The sequence below is a fragment of the Chlamydomonas reinhardtii genome, chromosome 3, assembly GCF_000002595.2.
Source record: "Chlamydomonas reinhardtii strain CC-503 cw92 mt+ chromosome 3, whole genome shotgun sequence".
Taxonomy (NCBI): Eukaryota; Viridiplantae; Chlorophyta; class Chlorophyceae; order Chlamydomonadales; family Chlamydomonadaceae; genus Chlamydomonas; species Chlamydomonas reinhardtii.
Window position 1 is genome coordinate 4,763,739 of NC_057006.1, and position 24,047 is coordinate 4,787,785.

A 24,047-nucleotide genomic window follows, 5' to 3' on the forward strand; every position below is an offset into this window, starting at 1 on the left:
GGCCTTGGTTCCGACCCTCCGTCCGTGTGGGCAAGGTAGAGATCCGACAGCGGCGTATAGACTAACACGACATCGTCATTGGCATTCTGGGGGCCCCATCTTGCGGTGTCTCCAGTGAGCGTCGCCGGCCATAACACACCACCCGCGCTGTTCCAGCGGACCGGGTAGAAGCCGGTGTCTCTGAAGCGACACTCAGTGACGTCAGGGCACGCGTCCACTGGGACCACAATATAAGCTACACCCGCCGGGGCGGGCGGCTAGGAGCAATCACAGCAGATGCAGTAGATCACGGGAGCACGATGCCGCATCCGTGACCGCATCGAGTCAGGCGCAGCCCTTGGTTGGCGCCTTGGAGCCCCGTTGATAGCATGAGGCAGCAGGTTGTTGGCACCTGCAAATGAACTCGCCTAAGAAGTGGCCAGCCCTGTACTTCGGAAAACGTCGGTGCGGAGCTGCATCGACACGCACAAGCCCCATGCTGCCACCAACACGCTTTCCGCCTTTCCCGCCCCCACCCACTGCCCCACACACGGTGGCTCAGCTCCAGTGTAAAAAGACGGGTTTTGTGCAATTCTCCTCTGCGCCCCCTACAGTGCTACGCAACGGTGCACTCTGGGCGCGGGCGCAGTGTGCACGCACCGTAGGTTGCCGCAAGGCCCGCGCAGGGGTGCGGCGGGTTCACCTGGTGCGCGGGTGTTGGACAGCTCTGTTAACCTGACACGCGCCAGTAGACTCCGATATTGCATATGGTGTTGCACATCTTCAAGGCAGAACGGGGCGCCTTTGAGCGGGCACTTGAAATTTAAGCGTGTCGCATGGACCCGTCTCGGGCTTAGACTTTCTTTTGCATCCCAGCGCGTTTCATGACACTCGCTTATTCCGGCAGTACCTAAAATAGTTATCCACTTCTATAATTGAACCACAGCCCTTTGGACTGAGCTCCTTGTGCATTTTGAACTCCGCCTAACGCTCTTTAGCGAGTCACCTCCCGAAAAATGGCCGCGAACACCGAGCAGCTGACCGAGGAGCAGATCGCTGAGTTCAAGGAGGCCTTCGCCCTCTTCGATAAGGACGGCGATGGTGCGTCATTGGCCGGGCTTGACGCGCCCCCGGGAGCTCACGAAGGGCTAAGCAACCAGCATGGGGCACCAGCAGCAAATTGCGGGATGTAGGGGTCGTCGTTGGGCTGCAGTGTCGAGAAGCGCTGCCGCAGCTGAGGCGTTTGGCCCGCAGCAGCAGGGCCAGCACAGGCCTTGGCTAGCTCACTACTGCGAACTCTGATCATACACGCATGCCAGCATCATACCTGCTGCGGGGGCGGTATGCTTCAGAACCCCGCGGGCCCCGTCTCCGCGGCCTACTTGGCGCGCCGATCGCCAGGTGCACCCAGCGGGCTTGTAACCTTCGCTCGTTGCTCTCCTCTGCTTAACAGGCACGATTACCACCAAGGAGCTGGGGACGGTCATGCGCTCGCTGGGCCAGAACCCCACCGAGGCTGAGCTGCAAGACATGATCAGCGAGGTGGACGCCGACGGCAACGGCACCATTGATTTCCCTGAGTTCCTGATGCTCATGGCCCGCAAGATGAAGGTGAGCTTCCGGAGCCGGTCCCACGCCTGAAAGTCCAAAATTGACCGTGTCCTACCTGCGGTTTACATTTTCAGGAGACTGACCACGAGGATGAGCTGCGGGAAGCCTTCAAGGTGTTCGATAAGGATGGCAACGGCTTCATCTCGGCCGCTGAGGTGAGCTTGCATGGACATGCGGCATGTTGACGGCCGCGAGCAGGAGGGGGCAGCAATTGCATTCGTCGCCTGTGGGGTTCATGCGGTGGTTTGGAGCTGGGCTAGAGCCATCAGGGAAACCTAGACGAAGGGTATGGGTACGTGCCGCTTTAAGTCGTGGAATTCCCACTGACACTCCCTGCGCATTGAACCCTCCCGCTGCCAGCTTCGGCACGTGATGACCAACCTGGGCGAGAAGCTGTCCGAGGAGGAGGTCGATGAGATGATCCGGTGGGTGGGATCAAACCAGGCTGGGTGTTGGGGTGCTGCTGCGGAACACCCGCGCAGTGTCAGGGCAGTGGGAGTAGTTTGTGCATGTTGGAGGTGATAGCTGTGGCGTCCGGCTACGTCTGACAACTGCGGTTCCGTTTGGTCCGAACAGGGAGGCCGACGTGGACGGTGATGGCCAGGTCAACTACGAGGTGAGCTTACTTGGGCGAAAGAAGAGGGGCTTAGACAGCACGCCCCTATGTGTAACCCGGGACTTCTGTTCCTGCTACGTGTTTCAATCCCTGGCACCATTTAACGCGCTGGCCGTCGTGCACTTGACAGGAGTTCGTGCGCATGATGACGTCTGGCGCCACTGACGACAAGGACAAGAAGGGCCACAAGTAAAGCATTTCACTGTCTGAAGCAGCACGGACCTGGGCGGAAGTTGGACGCCGTCGTTGTAATTGTTGGCTGGACGGTGCGGGCGTTGCCGGATGAGGGGGCATTTGGCCCACGGGCTAACGGGGTGAAGGGTTCAGACGCAAATAGCTTCTTGGCCCCTGCAGGAAGCATTTTAGACTTAGCGGCCAGTAGAAGGCTCGTTGCTCCGGACGAGGCACAGAGGTTCATGGGGATGGATGCGGGGGCAGCATGAGACTGATGACGCGGTTACATGGGGTGGCTTGCCAGCCGGACTAATTGAATCGCGGTATATATGGCACGTCGGATAGCTGCTGCTTTGCAAGGTACAGAGTCTATGACTGCATACGATGTGCTCATAGCAGCGCCAGGAACGGCGCTGCACACGTGTAACTCTTTCTGTACAAGGCGCCTCAAAGACCGCAATGTGCACGAAACGTGCCGAACCAGGTCACGCTGCAAGTGGCCAATGCCAGCAAGCTGTGAACTCCAGCCTTCAAGCAGTTTTGCCAGTGCCAGCTCTGCAGCACCGGCCCCCGCGAGCGCTGTCGAGTCCTGCGATCAACAAGAGCCGGAGAGGAGAACATACCGTATCAGAGTCCGTCAACAGCTAATCGGCCTGCCCGAGGCCATGGCAAGCTCTGACACCTGTGCTCCCCACATCTCGGCCTTCTGTCTTACCTGCTCCATTGTCCCTCGCAGGAGTTTGAGAGCTGCCTCCGCCGCCGGCCGCAGGTGGTCAGCCAGCGCGTCCGATGCGCACCCCAGCAGCAGTGCAACACTCGAGCTGCTTGTCGGCAGAGCGCCACCGCCTGACCGCAGCTGCAGGAGGTTATGCCCATCCACGACCTGTGCAGTATGGTACAGGCCATTGGTATCAAGGCAACAGCGAGACATCCATCAGGGCCGTGCGCGCTGTGCTGGCGCTGCGGCAATGGGTGGAGCGCGCGTCGACGCAGTGCCGGTTGAGCCGGTAACGGGCATGTCGCAACAAAAGCACTTGATGCTCACCCTGGAGTTGAGCTGCATGCGGCTGAAGCCGGTGTCCACTGCGGTATGCTCTGGAGGCCCCGTAAGCGTTTCCAGAGGGGCGCACCCAGCCAGGAGGGCGAGCGCCGACAGCCGCGCCGCACCCAGCCGTTGGCACGGAACCACTCCCTGTGCCAGCAGCCACTCCTGCAGCGCTGGGTGGATCCCCTGTCAAAGGGAAGTGTGAAATGAACCACCATTGCGGTCGCATTAGCTAGGCAGCTAGCAGGACTAGGTCGCAGCGCTCTACCAGTCCAGGCGCCGTGCGACTGCGGCACCAGTGCACACGAAATGCTAATCCCGCACAGAGAGGCTGGGGTCCCTGCCATCCCACCTTCTGACAGGCCACCAGCCGGATGTTGCGCCTCGGCTCCAGCAGCGCCTCCAAGTTCGCTATCAGTCCTGCCAGCTCGGCGTCTTCCGCCTCGCCTGCACCACCCGGCACAGGTAAGCGCGAGTTTGAGCGCATAACCCTCCTGCCTGTCTTCCAACCAAACATATGCACGGTAGTCACCCTTGGTTTCAGTCATGCAATGTTCAACCCGATACGGAATGCAGGCGATCGGCCAGCACCTGCACCCAATGACGCTCACCTGGCGCAAGCTCATCGCGCTGCTCCATAACCAGGGGCACGCCCCGCGCGGGTGCGGCGCACGCGCCGCCCCCCACGTCCGCGCTGTTGTACTGGTTGCTGTGCGTGTCCAGGCTGCACGCCAGCAGCAGCACCCCGACCTCCACGGTCACGGACTCCCCACCCTGGGCCCCTGCCTCCAAGCCGAGTAGGTCCAGGGCCTCTGCCGGCAGGTCAGCGCCTTGCAGCACCACGCCCGGAAGCACACAGCTGTCTTTGACTGCTGCACCGCGCAGGCAATGCACCGACGCACGGGCGGCAGCAGCCAGGTTGCCTGCGGCCCCGTCGGCAGGCTGGCTGGGCAGCGAGTTGACGAACGCCTCTGTGACCACCAACACCAGGTGCTCAAGCTCCTCGGCGTCCAATACGCGGCTCTGGCCGGCAGACGGCAAGGAGAGGTCATTCGTCATGACACGTGTAGGCCAAGGCAGGGAGTTGAGAGCAGCAATCCTACGACGACGCGTTGCTCCCTGGAAATAAACTGTAGACCGACAATCCAAAACATGCGGCAGCTACACGTATTGATATGCTGCTGAACACACCCCCTCACCAGCTTGGGCGCCAGCACGCCGCGGCTGAGTGCCAGGTACTGCCGCAGGGAGGTGCAGTCAATGCGCTCCAGGCCCTCCGCGCCGGAGGACAGCGCGTCCAGCAGCCTGTGTGGCACCCGGCAACTGACTTGCGCAAAGCCCATACCGTACTTGGAGGCGTATAAGCTGTAGCTGTATTATGTCCTGCAACCCCGCTCCAAACAACGCGCACCGCAACTGCGCACCTGTCGCCGATGAGCTCCAGCGTTGCGCAAGCCTCATACAGCTCCCTCCGCGACCGGGTGCTTCCGAGCACCGCCTGAATCAGCCTGCAACACCGCAGATGACAGCCGCACATTATCAGTGTGGCCGCTGGCCCAGCCGCCAGACCCAGTCACCCACTCACTTGGCCGCTAGGGTGATGCTGAGGAGGCCGCCGTCTCCGAACTCGGCGTGCTGCGCCACCGCCGTGCCGTTAAACAACAGCTGCTGGAAGGCACTCTCCGCCCGGATGCCTGCGTCCAACAGAGGACAAGCTCGGTAAATCGTGCCACCGTGTGGTTGCGAGCCTGCGTGTCAAGCGTCTCTCACCCTGGAAGAGCGGCCCGCTGGTGGAGGTGAGGACGCTCGCCGGGGTGTTGGGCGCCGCTTGGAGGGCCTTGAGCCTGTGTCAATTTTGGCGCGCTTCTGAGCAGCCCCTTGGAAACCCCTGACACCCGGGCCCCTTCAACAAGTTCCTTGAGCGTAATCGGCACTCTGCGCTCACCTCCCGCGAGGCCCGAAGCAGTCTTGTGCCAGCTCTGCGACCTCCCTGCAAACCCCGACTCGGGCATCTGTCACTGAAGTGGCTAGCGCCATTCCTATGCTGTTATATAATGAGTATCACGAGCGGAGCTGGCAGGCAGCGCATACAGTGGACATGCATGAATGCAGAGCTGCGTGCATCTTGTCGAGCCTCCGTGTTTCCGCAATTCAGGCATAGTTCAAACATCACAATAGGCTAGGGTTAGCTGACGACTAGCTCTGCACGTTTCGGGCAAGCTCCTTTTGACATTGCCTTGCGGAAGAACGCGAGCTGGTCACCATGGCGCTGCAGGCGACCTCGCAGCTTGCTCGTCATGTCATTAGCAAGACGTTGGGCGGTGCCTTTGCGACGAAGGCTGCCGATGTGGTTCCCACTTTCGACTGGAAGAAGGTCCCTGTGCCTTCTACAACCGCGAAGGACATTCCAGTGACAGTTAAGGGTGCCACGCCAGCTGGCGACCTGCGGGCGACCTCGGGCCTGGGTCTGGGCGATGGAATCAAGAACCACACCGACAAGTGGCTGGATGTGAGTCTTTGGTGCTGGATGCAGGTGGTTCGAGACACATGGGCTGACCGGCGTCTTGCGGGGCGGCGCGGGCGAGGTTGTCGAGCGACTCGGGCTCGGGCGGGGGCTGTGGGGAGCACTGCTGTGCTCACGTGACGTGGTGTACTACGCCCAGAAGTATGCAAGTATTGCTGCGTAATCTGCAACCGTTTCTGAGCTTACCTGGGCTGTCAAGAGGTTTCAGAAATGGAACGGACCAGGCGTGTTCAGGAGTGGCCGGGGAGGAAAGCTCGTTTGGTTCAGCTTCCTGGGGTTGACACGCCGCATGATGCCCAGGGGGGATGACCCACCACCTGCGCTCCATGTGCTGGGCAAACGCATGGCCGCCAAGTCATCGGCATACCGGCTGTTGGCTCATGCCTACTGCACGCCGCACACCTAGACTGACAAATGTCCCCAAACAACGTACACAGGGTGACAAGAAGTCGCCCATGGAGTACATCAACGAGGTGGCGCCCATCAAGGTCAAGGGCCTGGTGGTGGCGTCCTACGGCAGTGAGTGCCATCCCGGGGTTGGCGGGGCGGGTAGATGCGGAGGTGGTGTGCGCAGGGTCTCGCCCCATGGCGGCTTCGGGCCTCACGGCCCGTGTGCTGGAAGTATGCATTAGGCGAGGAAAGCACAAGGGAGCGCAAGGTGCCGATGCCGGATGGTATAAACTTACTAGCGGACGTGCGACATGCAGTAGCGTGGCTGTGCATTCTTTGTCACGGCCCTAGAGCTTCAAGCTCCGTGACTCATGCAATGCTGTGCCTTTCCTGCCATGCAAACGGCAGGCGACGACCCCGCCCTTGGATGCCCGGTAAGCCGCATAGGATTGCCGTGCTGCCGGTATCATCTGTTTCGCACTGCACAGCCGCTGGGCGCCAAGCTTGTGAGCACCGGATCCGTGGGGCCTTTCTCTTTCCTCAGCAGCCCGCCCGGCAGCCCACCCGCCAAATTTACGACTCGCCTCCTAACGCCTTGCCCTGCCGCAGGTTGAGTACATCAACCTGAAGGGCACCTCCCTTGAGAACCCCGCCGTGTGCAAGTACACCGGCAACCGCTACTACTCGGACGACTGGAAGGGCGGTGCTGCCCACCACTGAACCTGCTCGTCACGAGGCGCTGCATGCCTGGTACGCTCGGCCGTGCCGCGGAACTTGAGTGCACTTGCTGGCAGCTGAGAAGGCAGGGGCGTCCAGGACAATGTGCTTACTGCTGAGCTTGGCAATGGAGGCATGGCAGGGGCTGGGCTGTGTCCGTAGGGTGGTGTTTGTGGAAGTCTGGGGCACAGCTTCACGTGCTAGAAAGTGTGAGGCAGAGGAGTGGGGGAGGAGGCAGGAGGAAATGAGAGGCTTAAACAAGTTCAGAGTTTGAGGTGTCCATTACCAGTATGGCGCCCGTGTGTCATGCACCGTCAGCGTAGTTAGGCTGGTTCTTAGTAACCATGGCATTATGGCAATGCGTCCGCGTGATTGTACTGTACCTTATGGACCCATAAGGCTAAAAGATGTGTAATGAGTAGCAAGCAACTTTCGACGACATCCAACGATTGAAATCGAGCGGGCACCACCTGACTACCGTATCCAAAACTCCAACCATCGCCGCGTGTTCAAACGAAGCCGCCCTACGTTGTCACACAACATGCTCCTGTGGTTCACCCAGCACCGTAATCCGAGAAGGAAGTTAAGGAACCGTCGTCAGCGCCATCCTGTACGGCACTGCGCTTCCTTCCATTCTCCAACAGCTTGTATACGCGCAGGTGCAGGTACTGTGCCTGCTCCCATTTGCGTCCCTATCCGCCGACCTACTATGCGTGTGCCTTCGGCGTTCCTCCGTTCAAGGGGCATCGGCCGTGCGCGGCTGATACGAGCACCAGCGCCCCCAGCAGCTTCCGCTGTGCTGTGTGCACCCACCAGGCCACCAATGCCGTACGTGCCAGCCTGCGCGCAGCCATGGCGCACCGCCCGAATCTCTACATGAGCCTACAAGCAATCACATGGCTTCGTCTATGCGCTGCCCGACAGGAGCTTCCTGCCGCCTGTTCCGCCCACACCCTGCTTTTGTGCGGCGCCCTGGTCCTGCGCCGCCGCTGTCCCTGTTCCGGTTGAGCCCGTGCCGGCGGCGGATTCCTGCGTCGCGCCTACTCCGGCTGCAGCCCCTGCCCCTGCAGCTGTAGCCCCAGACCCCGCGGTCGCCGCCCCTGTCCCTGCCCCTGCCCCTGTTGTCAAGGCACTGGTTTTGCCAGACGCTAGGTCGATCTCCTCCTGCGCCAGCTGCGCCAGCTCGCTAGGCGTCAACGTCCGGTTGCCCGCGGCCCCTCCACGACACGTGCGTAGCAGCCGCCGCAGCACCAGGAGCTGCTGATGAAGGTGGCGGTTCTCCTTCTGTGGAATGAGGGCACATCACCAGGGAAGCAGGGCAGCAACTTGGGTTTAAGGACTGCTGCGCATGCGTGGCCGTAAGTCAGTACAGAGTGCTGTTTTGTGCTGACGCCACGTGCTAGGATGCACTGGACCCCACGGGCCACGGCCTCACCTCTAGGCGCTCATTGCTGAGCGTCAGTTCGTACAACAACTGCGGGCAACCACATGGCAGTGTTGACACTGTGAATATCTTGACAGCCACTGAGACTGTTTGTAGCATACTACACCACTGTGTGCTCGCGCACGAGCTTGCGGGGCTCCCTAAACTCCGGAGCCATGTTTGCTACTTCTGCTATGCCGACAGCAACATCCTGGGCCCCGGGTTCGACGTACCTTTTCCCGCACTTCCTGCGCCTGCTGCTGCGCCTGTTGCCCAAGCCGTACTTGCTGAGGGTTGCCGTTGTTCCCGTTACCCCATGAGGACATGTCCGCCTGCACCACATGGACGTACGCGGCAGCAGGCACGGCGCCATGGAAGTGTACTCCTTCCGCTTCGCTGCCACATTGAGAAGCGGCCAGAATCGCAAACGCCTTCACGCTCGGCAAGTTCCTTGTCCATATCCGTGCTGCTGCTCAAACAACACTGACTGTTCGGCTGCGTAGCGAGTCCCAAACCGCCTCCTGAGGGCCGCTGCTACCGGACAGTGACCAGCAAGGATGTTGTGTGGCACCCGCGCTCTTACCGTCAGCAGGAACATGATGAGCACGAGGCCCAGGATGAATGACGGCGAGAAGCCGCCGCGGTCTGACGGTTGTCCCCACATTGTCCTGGTACAGCCCTAGGTTGACACGCGTGCAGTACCGTTATGCGCCCACACCCGATCTGAGGGGCGCCTGTGCAGCGCAGTCCCGGCGCCAGCCGTTGCCAGAACCCTGTAAGCGGCACAGCGCGGCATTCTTGAACTGCACGACAATAGTACTTTCCAGTACCGCACACATTAGTACGTAGCCCAGAGACCCGCCCCACAGACACCGCCACCGCCCCGCTGATTCAGCCGTGCCAGGGGCTTCCAACCCTGGCAACGGGGCAGCGTCATACACGCCGTGTCTCCTGACGTGCGCCCACACAGGACACCGCGTGCAAACGACCCGAGCTTACCCGCGCACCCCCGGCGCGCCAAAAGAGCGCTGCCGCTAAGCGGCAATATCCTCCTCCCCCAGGCGATAGCCTATTTCACTTCAGCCACTTGTTCGCGCGTTATCTTCCAGGGTCCCGTGTTGTGCAATTGCACACAAGTTGAGCACAGCGCAGGTGCTGGCCTAGTAAAACAACCTGACTTGAATTTTTTAAGACGCTATACTGGATTATGAGTGCTGCAGGTGCACATAGCAAGCTGGAATGAAAGCAGGCTACCGATGCAGCCCTGGGACACTCCAGCGTAGCTGGTCCTTACACACACGCGTCATACTGATTGTATATACACTATAGCGCGCCCTGGACACCTTACTTCAAACAGTGCGTATAGGTGAATCTTGCCATCTTCCTCCACAGTATTGAGTCAGAGCTCTGACGCTGCTAGACTGCACAAGGTTTACCTCCAACATTACAAGCTCGATAGCTGGGTCGCTGAACACACTAGACTTGTGGGCACGGCAGGGGTGCAGAGCCGGGGCTGGCCACACGCCGGCGCTGCGGTGGAGCCCTGCGCGGCGCAGTAGCCAGTGAGCAGATAGCACAATGGAAATCCATGGCTCCAACACCACCTTCAACCTCGAGAACGTGCTGCGTCAAAACATCCTGAGCTCGGACTACTACAAGGGGACCTGCTCGGAACTGAGCAACTGTTCAGACATTGTGGACGAAATCTACGAGTCTGTCGATCATGTGGAACCTTGGATGAGCGGCAACGCGCGCGGGCCTTCCACGGCCTTCTGCCTTCTGCACCGCCTCTTCACGCTCAAGCTCTCAGCAAAGGAGGTGAAAGGCATGCTGGACCACAAGGACTCTCCCTACATCCGCGCAGTGAGTGGGTTGGACCGGGGCGGGTCAGGGCAGGGCGGGGTGAGCGCACGCCGCAGCCCAACCTTCGGTCATCGTGGCTTGCCTAACGGACTTTGCTCACCCTTCGTGCCGGCGGTGCGCAGGTGGGCTTCCTGTACCTGCGCTACGTGGGGGACCCGAAGACGCTGTGGAGCTGGGTGGCGCCGTACGTGAAGGATCAGGAGGTGAGGTGGGCCGGGAAGGGCAGGTGGCCGCTGCTGGCAGCTGCAGCCTCACGGCTGTTGGGGTTTATTCGGGTTTGGCGGGGACGGGCATACTGCAGGCCGCGGCGCCAATAGGTCCTGTGCATGTGCGGCTTAACTCAGGCAGTGTCTGTGTGTACGGTATGCAGAAATTTTCGCCGAGCGGGCCGAACGAGAAGGAGGTGGCCATGGGCGACTACGTACGTGACCTGCTGCTCTCCCAGGTGAGGCCTCCGCCTACGTGGCTGACAGGGGGGCGGCAGCAACCCCCCACTGAGCATGCTTGCCTCGTGCCCTAGTGTCGTGCTGCGCACAGGCACGAGCAAGGGTGCAGCCCTGGATGAAAGCAGGCGTCGGCTGTGTGTTGCGCTAAAGCAGCAATTGACAGCGGAGCTGACATGGCGGCGGGAGCAGTGGCTTGGACCCATGTTGAACACCACACCCCCTGCCGTCGGTAGGGACGCGGCTATGGCGCTGCGAGAGACGATAGCCGATGCAGTCCCCGGATGGCCGCTAGCCCAGCAAAGCCACGCCACGCCTCCCACGAAACACACGTCGTGCATGTGCCCAGGCTCAAGAGTTGCGGAGGTTGAGACCAATGGTGCAACTCGGGTCGGCACCTAGCGCGGGTTGACGCGCTGCGTTCCATGCATGGCTCTGATCCCTGCTGAATGCCTTAGCTCAAGCGCCCGCGCCCGCTCCTTGTGCCGCCTCCCACGTCCTGCTTCTGCCCCGCAGTACTACTTCGAGACCATCTTCCCGCGCATCCCGAAGCCCGTGCAAGACCAAATCAACGACGAGCTGACGAAGCGCAGCCTGGCCACGACGGCCAAGGGCAATGGCGGCGCCGGCGGCGCTGACCGCCGCGGCATGGACGACTCCGGCAACCGTCGACCCGCCTCGGTGAAGGCGTCGCTGTCGGTCGCGTTCGGCCAGCGCGCGCCCAACCGCTCCGGTGCTCGCGAGGAGGGTCGCGGCCGGGACCCATCGCTTGCGCAGCGCGACGGCACTGCAGCGGCTCGCGGCGGCCGCGGCTCCGCCTCGCCGGAGCCGCCACGCGACCGGCGGGAGGCGCCGGCACCGCGGCGGGATTTCGACCGGGAGCGGGACGTGCGCGGAGGCGGTGGTGGCGGCGCTGACCGCCGTGACAACCGGGACTACGGCCGCGACCGGGACCGTGGTCGCGACTACGACAAGAGCCGGGATTATGACAAGAGCCGGGATTACGCCAAGGGCAGGGACTATGACCGGGGGCGGGACTACGGGCGCGGCGGTGGCGCTGGTGGTGGCGGCCGCGGCTACGATGACCGCCGGGACGAACGGCGGCGCAGCCGGAGCCGGAGCCGCAGCCGGGACCGCAACGGCGGCGGTGCTCGGGACGCGCGCGATGTATTCAAGGACGCCCGGCGGTAGCGGGCTTCGCGATGATAGCGCCATGTCAACCATGAAAGGGTTCAAGAAGATGGTGAATGAGTTGGTGTTTCTAGGGCCTGTCCAGGTTTGTGCAAGGACATCGGTGTTGAGAGCTTGAGTAGTAATTAGTAGTGCATGCGACAATACTTGAAACGAGTGCCTGGGGATGGGGCGGGCCCCAGTGTGAAGTGTGTGCCAGCGGAAGCTGCACTGGTATGGAGGACAGATGGCATCAGACAGAGCGACATCCGGTGGCTGGACGTTTCCGCCGTTCCTGCGCTTGCATGGCCGTCGCCCTAGCTACATGTTGACGGTCCAAATTGAGCGGAGCGTCACATTGAAACGCTTGACAGGATGAGGGTACGGGCATGAAAGCGCGTTGTCGTTGTACGCATCCATTTTGCAAGTCTAAGGCCTTGGGTATGCGTGTGTCGGCCAGGCTTGACATGTAGTCACGAAATTCACTTGAGATGACGCAGAGGCGGGCAGACGCCTGTTGTAAATCTACGCGAGGAGGACTGCATAGTTCTGCTTAGCAAGGATTGTCGGCCAGTGTGGACCCATGGCGGCCTAGACTATATTGCATGTGCCTACAGAATTTTGGGGACAGGCCGAAAGCTGGCATGGCCCAGGCCCCAACCCATGAGGCCAGGATGAAATGTAGCCAGGGGCGTGCGCTCTGCTGCTAATCCCAGCCCCCCCATTCAATTAGCGGCTTAGCGCGCTTGGCTGCATGTGCACGCATGGCAGGCAGGCGAATCAACACACATGATCTTTACAGCACTTTGGAAGCGGGCGTACGCGGTCAATGGCAGCCATACTGCACCGCCCCAAACGGTGCACGTCATCGAAGATGTTTGAAGGAAACGAAAGCGCACGATGTCATCATGCCAGCGGCACATATACGGCTGCATTATCCTTCAACATGTTCCGAAGCTGCAGGAGTCTGTCCAATGTCAAGGTCATTTCCACAACGCAGCCCCACACACGGGCGCATTCATGAATTCAGTAACGAGATCCACGCTTATTGACGTGCGTTGCGGAATCCAGCCACGTACCCAAGTACCCACCTACGTACCAGCCCCAGCGCTGCCAGCCTCTGCAGCCACCCAGCGTCCCATGCCAGCTGTCCCGTGCCTCTCCCCAGCTGTCCCGTGCCTCTCCCCAGCTGTCCCACCCCAGCAGTCCCACCTCCCAGCTGTCCCTCCCAGCTGTCCCTCCCAGCTGTCCCTTCCAGTAGTCCCTTCCAGTTGTCCCTTCCAGCTGTCCCACACCAACTGTCCCACCCCAGCTGTCCCTTCGGCTCCCGTCTCAAACGCAGCTTCAGCAAAATCTACAGCCTGCCCGACTCCCGGCGTGTGCGGCCTTCCGCCCGCCTTCCAAAACGCAACAGCCCCCGCCTCTCCTCGCCAGCCGCTCACAGCCGAAACTCTGCTTCTTTCTTTATCAGCCACAAACAATGCCTCGGAAACAACGCCTCGGAAACTTCCTCCCAACTAGTGCGCGGCCACAGCTCCCCTACCGAACGTCGCAGCACCTATCCTCACCATCAGCAACGCTTCCTCACCTCCGGTTGTGTTGTTGGCGTGTTGCACCGCATTCGGCCTGCCCGCCACAATTGTCGTACACATTCGGGCCCCTCTTCTGCTTTGCTTCGCCTTGTTCTTGCCCCTGTTTGTCACACTGTCGCCCGGCCATTGTTTTGCTGCACGCCGTTGCATTACGCTAGTGCTCGTCTACACAGCTCATCCGTGGACGCCGGTCGACTGCCTGCAGGTGCGCATCGGCTATGCTATCCGCGCGGTGTGGCGTCGCATTGAGTCTGTGTGGTGTTATCGCCTTGGCCGGGCGCCCGGAGCGTGAGGAATGCGCGTCAGCAAAACATCGACACAACCTGCCAGCTACCGTCGGTACAGTAACAGCGCGCGAACGACGCACCAATGCCTTGTCCCTTCTTGCTACGCATTTATGTGGGCACGGGTGGGAGCCACACACATCGGGACTACGCTTTCCTGCCCCTTGCCATGTTCCATCACGAGCGCGCAGTGGATCGGCTACGACCGATTAAGCCCGGCCCCGCCCTGCGCTCGCGCAACGGCCTCGCCGTGGACAACTTTTCCCTCAGCTTTGACTTGCTTGATATTCCCAACCTGTCGGCCGCCACCGCTCTGCAGGCCCCACCCCCGCCCCGCGCTCGCTGCCGCCCGCCGCTACCATGCAGCCTTCCTTCGCCGCCAACTCGCACAGCGCGCCGCTCCAGCCGCCGCACACCCTGCAGATCCAGCCCGAACCCCAGCAGCAGCCTCTGCGCGCGTCGACCCCCGCGGCCACCATGCCCCTTCACGCGCAGCGGCCCACCGCCCCGCCCATCCACACCCCCTCCGCCCCCTTCACCGGCACGGCGCCACCCTTTCACCTCCCCGCGCCACTCAACCTGCGGCCCCTACGTGCCTACACCCACGAGCACGTGCAGCTCCACGCTCATCTCGACACCCGGCTGTCCGGCGCCTGCCGCATATGCCTGCAGGACCGTATCGTGGCCTTCCCCAGCCTCGTCGGCGACCTGTTCGCCCGCACCGGCGTGTGCCCCACCTGCGCCTTCCGGCTCCAGCAGCTCCTTCTGCAGCCGGCCGCCACCGGCACCATCCGCTACACCGGGTACTGCCACATCTGCTGGGAGGCCGGCCGCAGGCACGTCATCGACACGCCGCTCGGCACCGTGCCCAGCCTGCTCAACACCTACAGCAGCCCGGCGTGCCTCACGCCCCCGCCACCGCCACCCGCAGTCGTCCCGGCCGCCCACACACCCCTGCCGCCGCCGCCCGGAGACTACCAGCACTACAACGTCATTTACCACGCATCGCCCACCACCTCCGCATCCAGTCCCGCGCCCCCCAGGCCGGGCCGCCGCCGCCGCCTCACTTCGCACCGCTGCCTCCGCCGCCGCCGCTGCCCCCCAGCCCCTTCACTCCCCACCAGCTTCGCAGCGCGCCGCCGCCACCGCACGCCAGCCCTGCCATCGCGTACCCCCCGTTCGGCTACGCGCAGCCCCCGCAGCATCAGCCCTTCCCGCAGTACACCAGCGCGCCCCACCATGGCCAACAATAGCGCCCAGCGCGCCGCCCGCCGCGCCGTCTATACGGGCGCCCGCGACTGCGCCACTCGGATTCATGCAGCGCGCTCCCTGATCCGTCGGCCGCCTCCGCGTGCTTCACACCCGGCGGACCTCCAGCACGCCGAGAACAACCCGACCACGCTGTATTAACGTGTACTGGCCACACAGCGGAACCTGCGCCGTCGCATGGTGCCCCGCCTCGGCGCCGCCGGCCTGCTCACGATGGTGCTGGCCTTCTGCTCCATTTTCCACCTCAGCCCCGGCCCCGCCAGCACCACCGGCACCCCCACGGCGCCGCCGCACACGCCGCCCGCGGCGCCGGCCACCGCCGCCGCCCCCTTCAACACCTGCCCCACGCCCGCCCCCTTCGTCAACCCCGTTGCCCGACCTTCCCCCCTCTGCCCATCACCCGCGCTGCGCAACGCCGCCTCCCAAGTGGCGACTGCGGCGGCCGCCGCCCAGCCCGCCATCATGCCCCCCGCCCCATCCGCCCCCGCCTCCGACCACCCCGCCGTCGCCGCAGCTCCCACGCCCGCGCCTACAGCCAGCCCCAGCCCCAGCACCCCCAGCTCCTCCGCCTGCACTCCCTGCCCCCACGCCGCGCTCCCCGCCACCTTCCCCGCGCCCGGCCCCCTCATGCTCGACTATCCACCCCTTCCACTGCCTCGGCCAATCGCTTGCCGGCATCCCTGGCATCTATTCCACCGACCTCACCTTGGCGGCCTCCGGCGCCACACCCGCCGCCGGCGTCGCTACGCCTTACCTCAACTTCGCCATCACCCCCCCCACAGCAGCAACATCTACGGGCACGTCGTGTACGACCTACAGCCGTACGACAAACGCGACAGCCCCAAGTTTGCGCAGCTCGGCATCTCCCGCTTCACCCCGTTCTACTCCTGCATCCCCCGGCACGTGCGCTTCAACGTTGTCATCGGCGCCCTCGTCACCCTTGCGCGGCTCTGCACCACCCTCGGCACCTTCATCACGTCAGCACGGCGCACGCTACGGCGGCTGCATCTGCGCGCCTACCCGCGCCCCTTCCTCCGCAAGGCCCTCATGCGCTTCTATGGTCAGCATCGCCAACTGCTGCCGGGTACCATGACCTCACGCGGGCTCCTCAGCCTCCTGCCGCCCCCGGATCTGCCCCCTCCTCCGCCGGCGGCCCCGCCGCCGCCTCCCCCTCCGGCCCCCGCGCCACCAGTCGCCGCCGCCGTCGTCCTGCCGGCCCTGCCCGCACCACCGCTTCCCTTCCCTCCTGCTGGCCACGCGGCCTGGTACCACGGCGACAACAACATCGGCTCAGGCGACGACATGTCCATCTCCTCTGACAGCGGCAGCGATATGTCCATCTGTTAGCAGCAGCCCCAGATGTGACGCAGCAGCGTCAGCCTCAGCCAGCACGACAGCCGTGGAGCGGCGACCTGGGCGACGGTAGCGGCGGTACCGAGCGGTGCGGTGGCTTGTAGTAGGTGTTTGGGGGGGTGGGGCGCCGGTCCCGGCTGCCCTGAACCGCTCTGCGGTACGGGGACGGCCGTGCCGGTGTTCCCGTGCTGGGCTTCTGGTTTCCAGTTTTACGGTAGGGACACAGGTCGGTGCTAAGTTTGGGGCTTGGCGCGCGTGCGGGCTTTTTCCTTGTCGGTTCGGCGCGGGTCGGGTTCTTGGGTTTGCGTTAGGGGCGCTGGTTTTCGGGAGTGTGCTGTCCCGCCGGCCGTGTGTGGGGCGTGCGGTGCGTGATCGCCGGCTTCTCGGCCGTCTTGTGGGTTGTGTGTGCGCGTGTGAGTGCCTGTTTGCGGCGGGCGCGTGTTGGCTGCGTAGGCGGGCTCCTTGGCGGGCTTTTCGGCCTGGCTGTGTTTTGCCCTGTGTGTGTGCGCGTGTCCCCTCTCCGCGCTCCCGTGCCGCAGGGCTGCTGGTTTTAAGACGCCGCCTCCTGTCTTGCCACCGGGGAGCTCTTCGTGAGCCCGGGCCCCATCCAGCCACGTACCCAAGTACCCACCTACGTACCAGCCCCAGCGCTGCCAGCCTCTGCAGCCACCCAGCGTCCCATGCCAGCTGTCCCGTGCCTCTCCCCAGCTGTCCCGTGCCTCTCCCCAGCTGTCCCACCCCAGCAGTCCCACCTCCCAGCTGTCCCTCCCAGCTGTCCCTCCCAGCTGTCCCTTCCAGTAGTCCCTTCCAGTTGTCCCTTCCAGCTGTCCCACACCAACTGTCCCACCCCAGCTGTCCCTTCGGCTCCCGTCTCAAACGCAGCTTCAGCAAAATCTACAGCCTGCCCGACTCCCGGCGTGTGCGGCCTTCCGCCCGCCTTCCAAAACGCAACAGCCCCCGCCTCTCCTCGCCAGCCGCTCACAGCCGAAACTCTGCTTCTTTCTTTATCAGCCACAAACAATGCCTCGGAAACAACGCCTCGGAAACTTCCTCCCAACTAGTGCGCGGCCACAGCTCCCCTACCGAACGTCGCAGCACCTATCCTCACCATCAGCAACGCTTCCTCACCTCCGGTTGTGTTGTTGGCGTGTTGCACCGCATTCGGCCTGCCCGCCACAATTGTCGTACACATTCGGGCCCCTCTTCTGCTTTGCTTCGCCTTGTTCTTGCCCCTGTTTGTCACACTGTCGCCCGGCCATTGTTTTGCTGCACGCCGTTGCATTACGCTAGTGCTCGTCTACACAGCTCATCCGTGGACGCCGGTCGACTGCCTGCAGGTGCGCATCGGCTATGCTATCCGCGCGGTGTGGCGTCGCATTGAGTCTGTGTGGTGCTATCGCCTTGGCCGGGCGCCCGGAGCGTGAGGAATGCGCGTCAGCAAAACATCGACACAACCTGCCAGCTACCGTCGGTACAGTAACAGCGCGCGAACGACGCACCAATGCCTTGTCCCTTCTTGCTACGCATTTATGTGGGCACGGGTGGGAGCCACACACATCGGGACTACGCTTTCCTGCCCCTTGCCATGTTCCATCACGAGTGCGTTGCGGAACTAATGCGCACGCTTGCACGAGCTGGTACCAGGCGCATCCGCACACCGGACGCCCACGGGGCTTCGTACAGCCTTATACATGCACACAGCAACAAACAGTCCTTCACGTACATCGACCTGACCCAGCAGCCGCCTTGAGACAGCGCCATGCCCGTCAGCGGTTACCGGGTGGTCATCATGCGCACGAACTCCTGCAGCGGTGACACGAAGGACTGCCCGTGAGTACTGGCCCGGCAACTTGGTACAGGAGCGGCTCTGAAAGCTAGACAAGCACTACTTGCAAAGCTGGGAACCCACCTCGTAGTTCACCATCTTGTCCTCGTTGACGTCCGCCTCCTTGATCATGTCCTCCACCTGCACCAATGCCAACAAGGCACCAGGACAAAGAGTTAAGTGCGGTGACGGCAGGAGAATCTGCAGTCGCTTTTGCCTCACGTGAACAGCACTTGGGCTGGACATCAGCGGCATGCGGCATGTGAACGGGCCCACCACACCCATCGTTTATGCCCAAATCCGTAAATACCATGTCGGGTGATTCGGCCCCACACACCTCCTGCTCTGTGAGCGCCTCGCCCAGGTTGCACATCACGTGCTTCAGCTCGTCGGCGTTGATGAAGCCGTTGCCGTCGCGGTCAAACATGCGGAACGCCTCGCGCAGGGACTCCTCCTGGTCCGCTGGGTTCTCAGGCTGCACGCCGAAACACAGCATGCGGGTTCCTCCGCGTTAGTGCCCAACTGCCGTGTCTTGTTTACTGAGCCACTTGATACACGCCCACATGACCTTCTCATTTTACTTCTTCATGGGAGGGTGGAAATACCGGTAACCCCCTTCCCCCACGGACGCCCCCCCCCGCATGTTTGGGGCCACCCTCCCAGGCCTCGGGCACGGAGCTAGGGCTCAAGCCTCGGGGAGTCTGCCTACCACAGGGTAGTGTCCCGCCCCCGATAGCATCCCACGAAAGAGCGCACCTGCTTCATCATCAGCTTCACGAACTCAGGGAACTCCACAGCTCCGCTGTCTGCACGGGGCATCCACGGCAATCACGCGCACGTCAAAGAAGCCGTGCTTATGGGTATTGGTATTCACCCTCCGTAGTCCGTACAGACCAGAAGGTCTCCTTTTTGCTCAGACCTAGCTGTCACTGAAGCCACGCACCGTTTGTGTCCACCTCCCTAATCATTTGGTGGAGCTCCGCCTCCGTGGGATTCTGGCCGAGTGACCGCATCACCAAACCCAGCTCCCTGTGTGTGATGTGCCCTGCACATGGACAGGGGTTCAGGGAACGCAATCACTTGAGCGCAAGGGAAAGCATGTACTGCAGCGCCTGTGAACGACCTGCTCACACCTGCTGGCATTACCCTGGGGTAGAGATGTGGAATGAGAGCAACGCGGCCTGGCGCGCAGACCGTGACTTGCATTCACCGTCCTGGAGTTGCGAACCCTGGGAGTCAATACGACCCCCACACCCACGCCGCACGGAAGAGTGTCCGTGGCGTCTTTTGCCCCCTCACGCCTATGTGTTACATAGCCTGAAAAGGGCTTTCCTTGGGCGCGAGACTGCCGGCAGACGTCTAGCAAGTAATGCAGTGACTGTGCCGGTCCCTTCAAAACAGCTCACCGTTTCCATCTTTATCAAAAAGCTTGAAAGCCTCCTTCAACTCCTCCAGGCGCTCCTACGGGCCAAGTGCGCGCGTAAAAAACGCAGTCCAATTGCCAGGACGCGCTCAGCTCAGTCTTACCGGAGGCAGATCAACCTCTACGTTATACTTCTCTCCCGGCATGGTGTTAGAGCACGCGACTAGACGCTACAGGAAAGAAAACTCGTCTGCCTTGACCGTGCTGCAAGCAACACTGCACGTCAAAAAAACAAAGAATGTGAAATGCAATGTAACGAGGAACTCAGCGGCACAGTTAGTAGCGGAAAGTATAAGCTGCAGGTGCAAGGGGGCGTTTTGCCTTCGAGCAGCCTCGAAGCCAATCCCAAGTGCCAGTGCAGGTCGACCCGCCACATGCGCAATTCTCAGACGCATACATTCAAGGATAATAGTTATGTTGGGTGTATAGGGAGCAGGCTTAGTGGTTTCCGACCGGTCATACACGCGCTGTCGTTACCCGCCAAGCGTCCGCCGAGAAGAGTGGTCCGCGGCTTCATTTGCTGCCGTGGTTTAGCGTGGTAGCCCCCCCCCCCCTCAATCACCTCGCTAAGAAATGCTAGGGGATGACAGAGGTCTGATACGGGCCCCCATGGACGCGAGCGCCCCCCTGGAAGAGCTGGATCCTTGGAGCCGCCAAGGCAACCGCTGTTGCCCGGTGGCGCGGTCTCCAGCAGTCCACTGCCCACGCCCGCGCAGATAATAGCCCGCTGCCCACGTAGATAACACAGCTGCAATATCCACACCAAGCCGAAGCGTTTAGCCGCTTACACGTGACTGCGTCAACAGTCAACACTATGCAACGTACGTCCAAGCCACTTGTGGGAGGAAGGCCTGACGGCGCGTTAGTCCATACACAGGGAAGCCCGGCTTGTCATCAAGTCCTTTTACGGCGTTTCCTGCTACACCTCTGCCTCCTGAGTTCCTGCCTCGCACGCCTGGTCGCCTGGACTCTGCTTACGGTGCCCTATTTCCTTGGCAGTGCCAGGCCCGCCCTGGTGTGCACAGTAGATGCGAGCCGCCAGAGTCCGTTACCGCACACCGTCACATAAACTCCACCGCCCGCCAGATCCTGCCGCAGACAGCAAATTTCCCACACAGGCCCACGCGTATCGCATGCTCAAACTCCTTCCGTTGCACCCGTCAGCTTGTCGTTCCAACTGATCCCCACCACGAACCGTCCCACCCCGCACCCGCACCCGCCTAGCGCCTCCGCATGAGCCCCTTGAACGGCTTCTTCAGCGTGTCCAGCAGCGCCCGAGCCACACGCCCCGCAGCGCCACGAGGGCCACCACTGCGCGCCGCGCGCCGGCGGCGCCGCCGCCCGTCGCGGCCGCCCTCCTCAGCCTCCTCCTGCTGCCCCACGTGTTGGTACGCCACCAGCCAGGCATTCTTGCGGTACAGGTCGTTAGCGAGCGTGCCGCTCTGCCGCGCCTGCAGGCTGGTGTAGGGATTGTGCTCGGCGCCGCCCGCCGGCCGCCAGCCGCGCTCCAGCAGCAGCTCGCAGTCCATCAGCGCCTCCACGCGAGTGTTGGTCGCCACAACCAGCACCGCGCCGGCGCCCGCGCCGCCGCGGCCTCCGGCGGACCTGCGCACCAGGCGACAAGGCGGCAGGCAATGAGCCCACACAGCGCTCATGCGCTATTGTGCTGTCGCAGGCACGGCACCGGCGCGCCAGGCCAGCGCGACAGCAGCAACAAGACCGGCCTACCCGACCACCTGCCAACACCCGTATTTCGCCCCTGTGCACGGCTGTGTCACAGCCCGCAGCTGGCAGCTGGCACCCACCTGGCGGCGATGGCGTCCAGTGTGGCGCTCCAGTCGTAGTCGGGGCATGTGAAACCGGGGTTGAAGGCCAGGAACACGGTGGCCGCCGAGTCCAGGGAGCTAGGATCCACGCCCGCCACCCGGCCGCCAGACATCTCGTCGTACGTGGCCTGCGGGTGAGGCGGCGGCAACGCGGAGGGAGTCCGCCGTGAGGGGGGCACGTCGAGGAGGGGTGCCGCCGGAGGGCCGCAGGAAGTGCTTCCTGGCTGTGGAATGCGAGCGGCCGCATTCGAGCTGGCTTGGCAGTCCAGGAAGCGAGCGTGGTGGCGGGAACGCCCTTCTAATGTACGGTATCACCCTACCCATTCGTGTTTGTGTGCTCGCAGTCCCGGCTTCGCGGCCCCATCGCCACAAGTCCCCTTCCGCGACACGCCATTGCTTGCAACCCCGCGACTACCGCCACCCAGTCATTTAGCCACCTAGCCACCCAGCCGCCCAGCTGCCTAGCCACTCAGCCGCTAAGCCACCCAGCAACATTGCCATACACACCTGCACGAAGCGCATAGCCACGCGGCCGTACTGCGCGCCCATGCCCGCCAGCCGCTCCGGTACCTGCGGCCCCACGAACACTATCCGCACGTCCGTATCCAGCGCCGCCGCCACCACCTGCCCGCACAATATGATGCACAGGGCGGGTGAGGGCACTGGGGTGAGGGGCGGTGTGGCACAGTGCACCGTGGTGGAAAGCCCGAAGGGAGAAAGCCGACACGGTGCTTGCAAGGTGCGCAAGCAAATGATGTCCATGCGCTGTGGGCCCCTGAGGCCCTGACTCCCCTACCCATAGCCCCTCTCCCCCTTCCATTTCTCTGGGGTTGCTTCAGGTTCCGCCTCGTCAATCCTTCTGGGCGCCACGCCCACGCTCACCCACACCCACCCCTGCCGCCCTGTCCCCCACCCTGCCGCACCTGCCACGCGGCCAGGTCTGCCAGCTCCGCATCCTCCGCCGCCCCCAGCACCACCAGCTGCAGCGCGCGGCCCGACCGGCCCGCCGCCGCCGCCACCTTGGCCGCCGGGCCCGCCAGCAGCGCCTGCGCCGCCGTGTACACGTAGGTGAGCTCGGCGGTGCGGTCGGCCAGCTGCGCCGCCAGCAGCAGCTGCGCATCCGCCGAGTCCGCCTTGGCGGCCGCACTGGCCTTGGCAGTGTGTGCGCCCGCCGCTCCGTCCGTTGGGGCCTTCCGCGCCCTGTTTCACGTAAACAAGTGGCGAGCACGTCGGGTTGCGCCATGCCGAGCCAAGCTCACAAACACACACTAGCAAGGGTTGCGCTACGTTTTCCTCGTGCTCTTTAACACTAGCAAACGTAAGCACGGGCCATAGATACCCTGAGCAGGACGATACCGTACTGGACTGAACCCCAACCTCAGCCAGGCCACTCACTTCTTGCGTGGGTGCTCCGCCTTCTCCTCCGCGCCGTCTGCCGCCGCCGCCGCGCCCTCCTCCGCCACCTCCCCGGCCACGCCGCCGAACACCGCCTGGAACTTTGCCGGCATCACCGCCGCCCAGCCCTCCGGTGCTACAGCCCCCTCCGCCGCCTCGCCACCGGCTGTGGCTGCGCCAGCCGCGGCCGCAGGCACCCGAAAGCCGTCCGCAGTGCCCTGGTACGCAGATGGCTGGTCGGTGGCGCTCTCCTGCTGCAGCTCCGCCTTGCCGTCGATGTCGCCGTTAAGGGCGGGCAGCGCCTCCGCGGCGCGCATGAGGCGCAGCGTGTCGCACACCTGGCCGTGGTTGGACGCGTCCTCGTCGCGGTGCTGCTCGCTGCAGTAGACCACTGTGGCGCAGCCGGCGCACAGCACCTCGGTGGCGCAGTCGCCGGCGCAGACCGCCTGTGGGGGGCAGGGTGGGCGGCACGGTGGGCGGCACCCTCGACGGTGGCCGGTTGTTGTGGCTGCTACATAGCTGCTACATCAATGGTCTCATGGGCAACGTGGCGGCATCTTGGGCTCTCGCCCAGCATCAGTTCACGCAACCTAAGAGGCGTTCTCTGAGGTAGCAGGATAGATGCACTCGCTCTCCTGCCCCGGACTCACGCAGCAGTCAATGCCCGGGGCCCGCTCAGGCTCCTGCTCCACACGATCTTCACCCTCGCCGCTCAGCTGCAGAGCTCAGGGCGGGCGAGGGGGCCAGGGATGATCCCGGTTATGGAGAGCCTTTGTGTCGGAGGGTTGAGCCGAGAAATTCGGGTCGACACAGGACACCGCACGCCCACCTCAAACACACACCCTGCTCCAGTTCCGAAACTCCCAATTGGCATCCTTCTATGACCACATTATCACCTCATGCTTTCCCTCGGCGACCAGGGCGAGAAGTGGGTGGCACCCAGCGCACGCGGCGGCCGAGCCAGTCTTGCCTGGTAGCTCTTGCAAGCTAGCACGTCTCTTATTAGTCTTTGCCATCTTTGTGCGGATTACTGAAAACACGTATGGGTGTTTCGGTGGGGCAACCAAGAAATTGTTCCCTCGTCGACCTCGCGACCGATCTGAGAAGAGAATGGTGACAGCTCAG

At 62.9% G+C, this 24,047-nt stretch overlaps 7 protein-coding genes across 7 annotated transcripts; 3 read left to right on the forward strand and 4 right to left on the reverse strand.

Annotated features, from left to right (window-relative positions):
• Positions 1 to 746: 746 nt before the first annotated feature.
• Positions 747 to 2,819, forward strand: CHLRE_03g178150v5 (uncharacterized protein). Its single transcript, XM_001703368.2, has 6 exons — positions 747 to 1,080; positions 1,433 to 1,590; positions 1,665 to 1,745; positions 1,951 to 2,015; positions 2,167 to 2,206; positions 2,337 to 2,819. Exons 1-6 carry the CDS (start codon positions 996 to 998, stop codon positions 2,397 to 2,399), a joined length of 492 nt encoding a protein of 163 aa, XP_001703420.1. The 5' UTR covers positions 747 to 995; the 3' UTR covers positions 2,400 to 2,819.
• A 1-nt stretch (position 2,820) lies between these two features.
• On the reverse strand, positions 2,821 to 5,456 carry CHLRE_03g178200v5 (uncharacterized protein). Its single transcript, XM_043061001.1, has 10 exons — positions 5,371 to 5,456; positions 5,196 to 5,269; positions 5,011 to 5,119; positions 4,625 to 4,933; positions 4,037 to 4,448; positions 3,778 to 3,872; positions 3,426 to 3,611; positions 3,096 to 3,263; positions 2,945 to 2,969; positions 2,821 to 2,870 (listed from the first exon to the last, which is right to left on the reverse strand). Exons 4-10 carry the CDS (start codon positions 4,766 to 4,768, stop codon positions 2,866 to 2,868), a joined length of 1,035 nt encoding a protein of 344 aa, XP_042926130.1. The 5' UTR covers positions 4,769 to 4,933; positions 5,011 to 5,119; positions 5,196 to 5,269; positions 5,371 to 5,456; the 3' UTR covers positions 2,821 to 2,865.
• Positions 5,457 to 5,556: 100 nt separating this feature from the next.
• On the forward strand, positions 5,557 to 7,483 carry CHLRE_03g178250v5 (uncharacterized protein). The gene is made up of 4 exons (XM_001703367.2): positions 5,557 to 5,934; positions 6,387 to 6,468; positions 6,748 to 6,773; positions 6,949 to 7,483. Exons 1-4 carry the CDS (start codon positions 5,689 to 5,691, stop codon positions 7,057 to 7,059), a joined length of 465 nt encoding a protein of 154 aa, XP_001703419.1. The 5' UTR covers positions 5,557 to 5,688; the 3' UTR covers positions 7,060 to 7,483.
• A 7-nt stretch (positions 7,484 to 7,490) lies between these two features.
• CHLRE_03g178276v5 (uncharacterized protein) lies at positions 7,491 to 9,666 on the reverse strand. The gene is made up of 5 exons (XM_001703209.2): positions 9,479 to 9,666; positions 9,063 to 9,252; positions 8,713 to 8,811; positions 8,492 to 8,530; positions 7,491 to 8,340 (listed from the first exon to the last, which is right to left on the reverse strand). The coding sequence occupies exons 2-5, from the start codon at positions 9,141 to 9,143 to the stop codon at positions 7,963 to 7,965; spliced, it is 597 nt and encodes a 198-aa protein (XP_001703261.1). The 5' UTR covers positions 9,144 to 9,252; positions 9,479 to 9,666; the 3' UTR covers positions 7,491 to 7,962.
• A 130-nt stretch (positions 9,667 to 9,796) lies between these two features.
• Positions 9,797 to 12,648, forward strand: CHLRE_03g178300v5 (uncharacterized protein). Its single transcript, XM_001703366.2, has 4 exons — positions 9,797 to 10,342; positions 10,465 to 10,545; positions 10,713 to 10,787; positions 11,302 to 12,648. Exons 1-4 carry the CDS (start codon positions 10,058 to 10,060, stop codon positions 11,974 to 11,976), a joined length of 1,116 nt encoding a protein of 371 aa, XP_001703418.1. The 5' UTR covers positions 9,797 to 10,057; the 3' UTR covers positions 11,977 to 12,648.
• Positions 12,649 to 17,020: 4,372 nt separating this feature from the next.
• Positions 17,021 to 20,086, reverse strand: CHLRE_03g178350v5 (uncharacterized protein). Its single transcript, XM_001703208.2, has 7 exons — positions 19,806 to 20,086; positions 19,685 to 19,739; positions 19,222 to 19,323; positions 19,035 to 19,084; positions 18,616 to 18,753; positions 18,363 to 18,419; positions 17,021 to 18,256 (listed from the first exon to the last, which is right to left on the reverse strand). Exons 1-7 carry the CDS (start codon positions 19,845 to 19,847, stop codon positions 18,227 to 18,229), a joined length of 474 nt encoding a protein of 157 aa, XP_001703260.2. The 5' UTR covers positions 19,848 to 20,086; the 3' UTR covers positions 17,021 to 18,226.
• Positions 20,087 to 20,473: 387 nt separating this feature from the next.
• On the reverse strand, positions 20,474 to 24,026 carry CHLRE_03g178400v5 (uncharacterized protein). The gene is made up of 7 exons (XM_043061002.1): positions 23,819 to 24,026; positions 23,573 to 23,638; positions 22,923 to 23,368; positions 22,451 to 22,727; positions 22,035 to 22,151; positions 21,507 to 21,655; positions 20,474 to 21,306 (listed from the first exon to the last, which is right to left on the reverse strand). Exons 1-7 carry the CDS (start codon positions 23,936 to 23,938, stop codon positions 20,922 to 20,924), a joined length of 1,560 nt encoding a protein of 519 aa, XP_042926131.1. The 5' UTR covers positions 23,939 to 24,026; the 3' UTR covers positions 20,474 to 20,921.
• Positions 24,027 to 24,047: the final 21 nt, after the last annotated feature.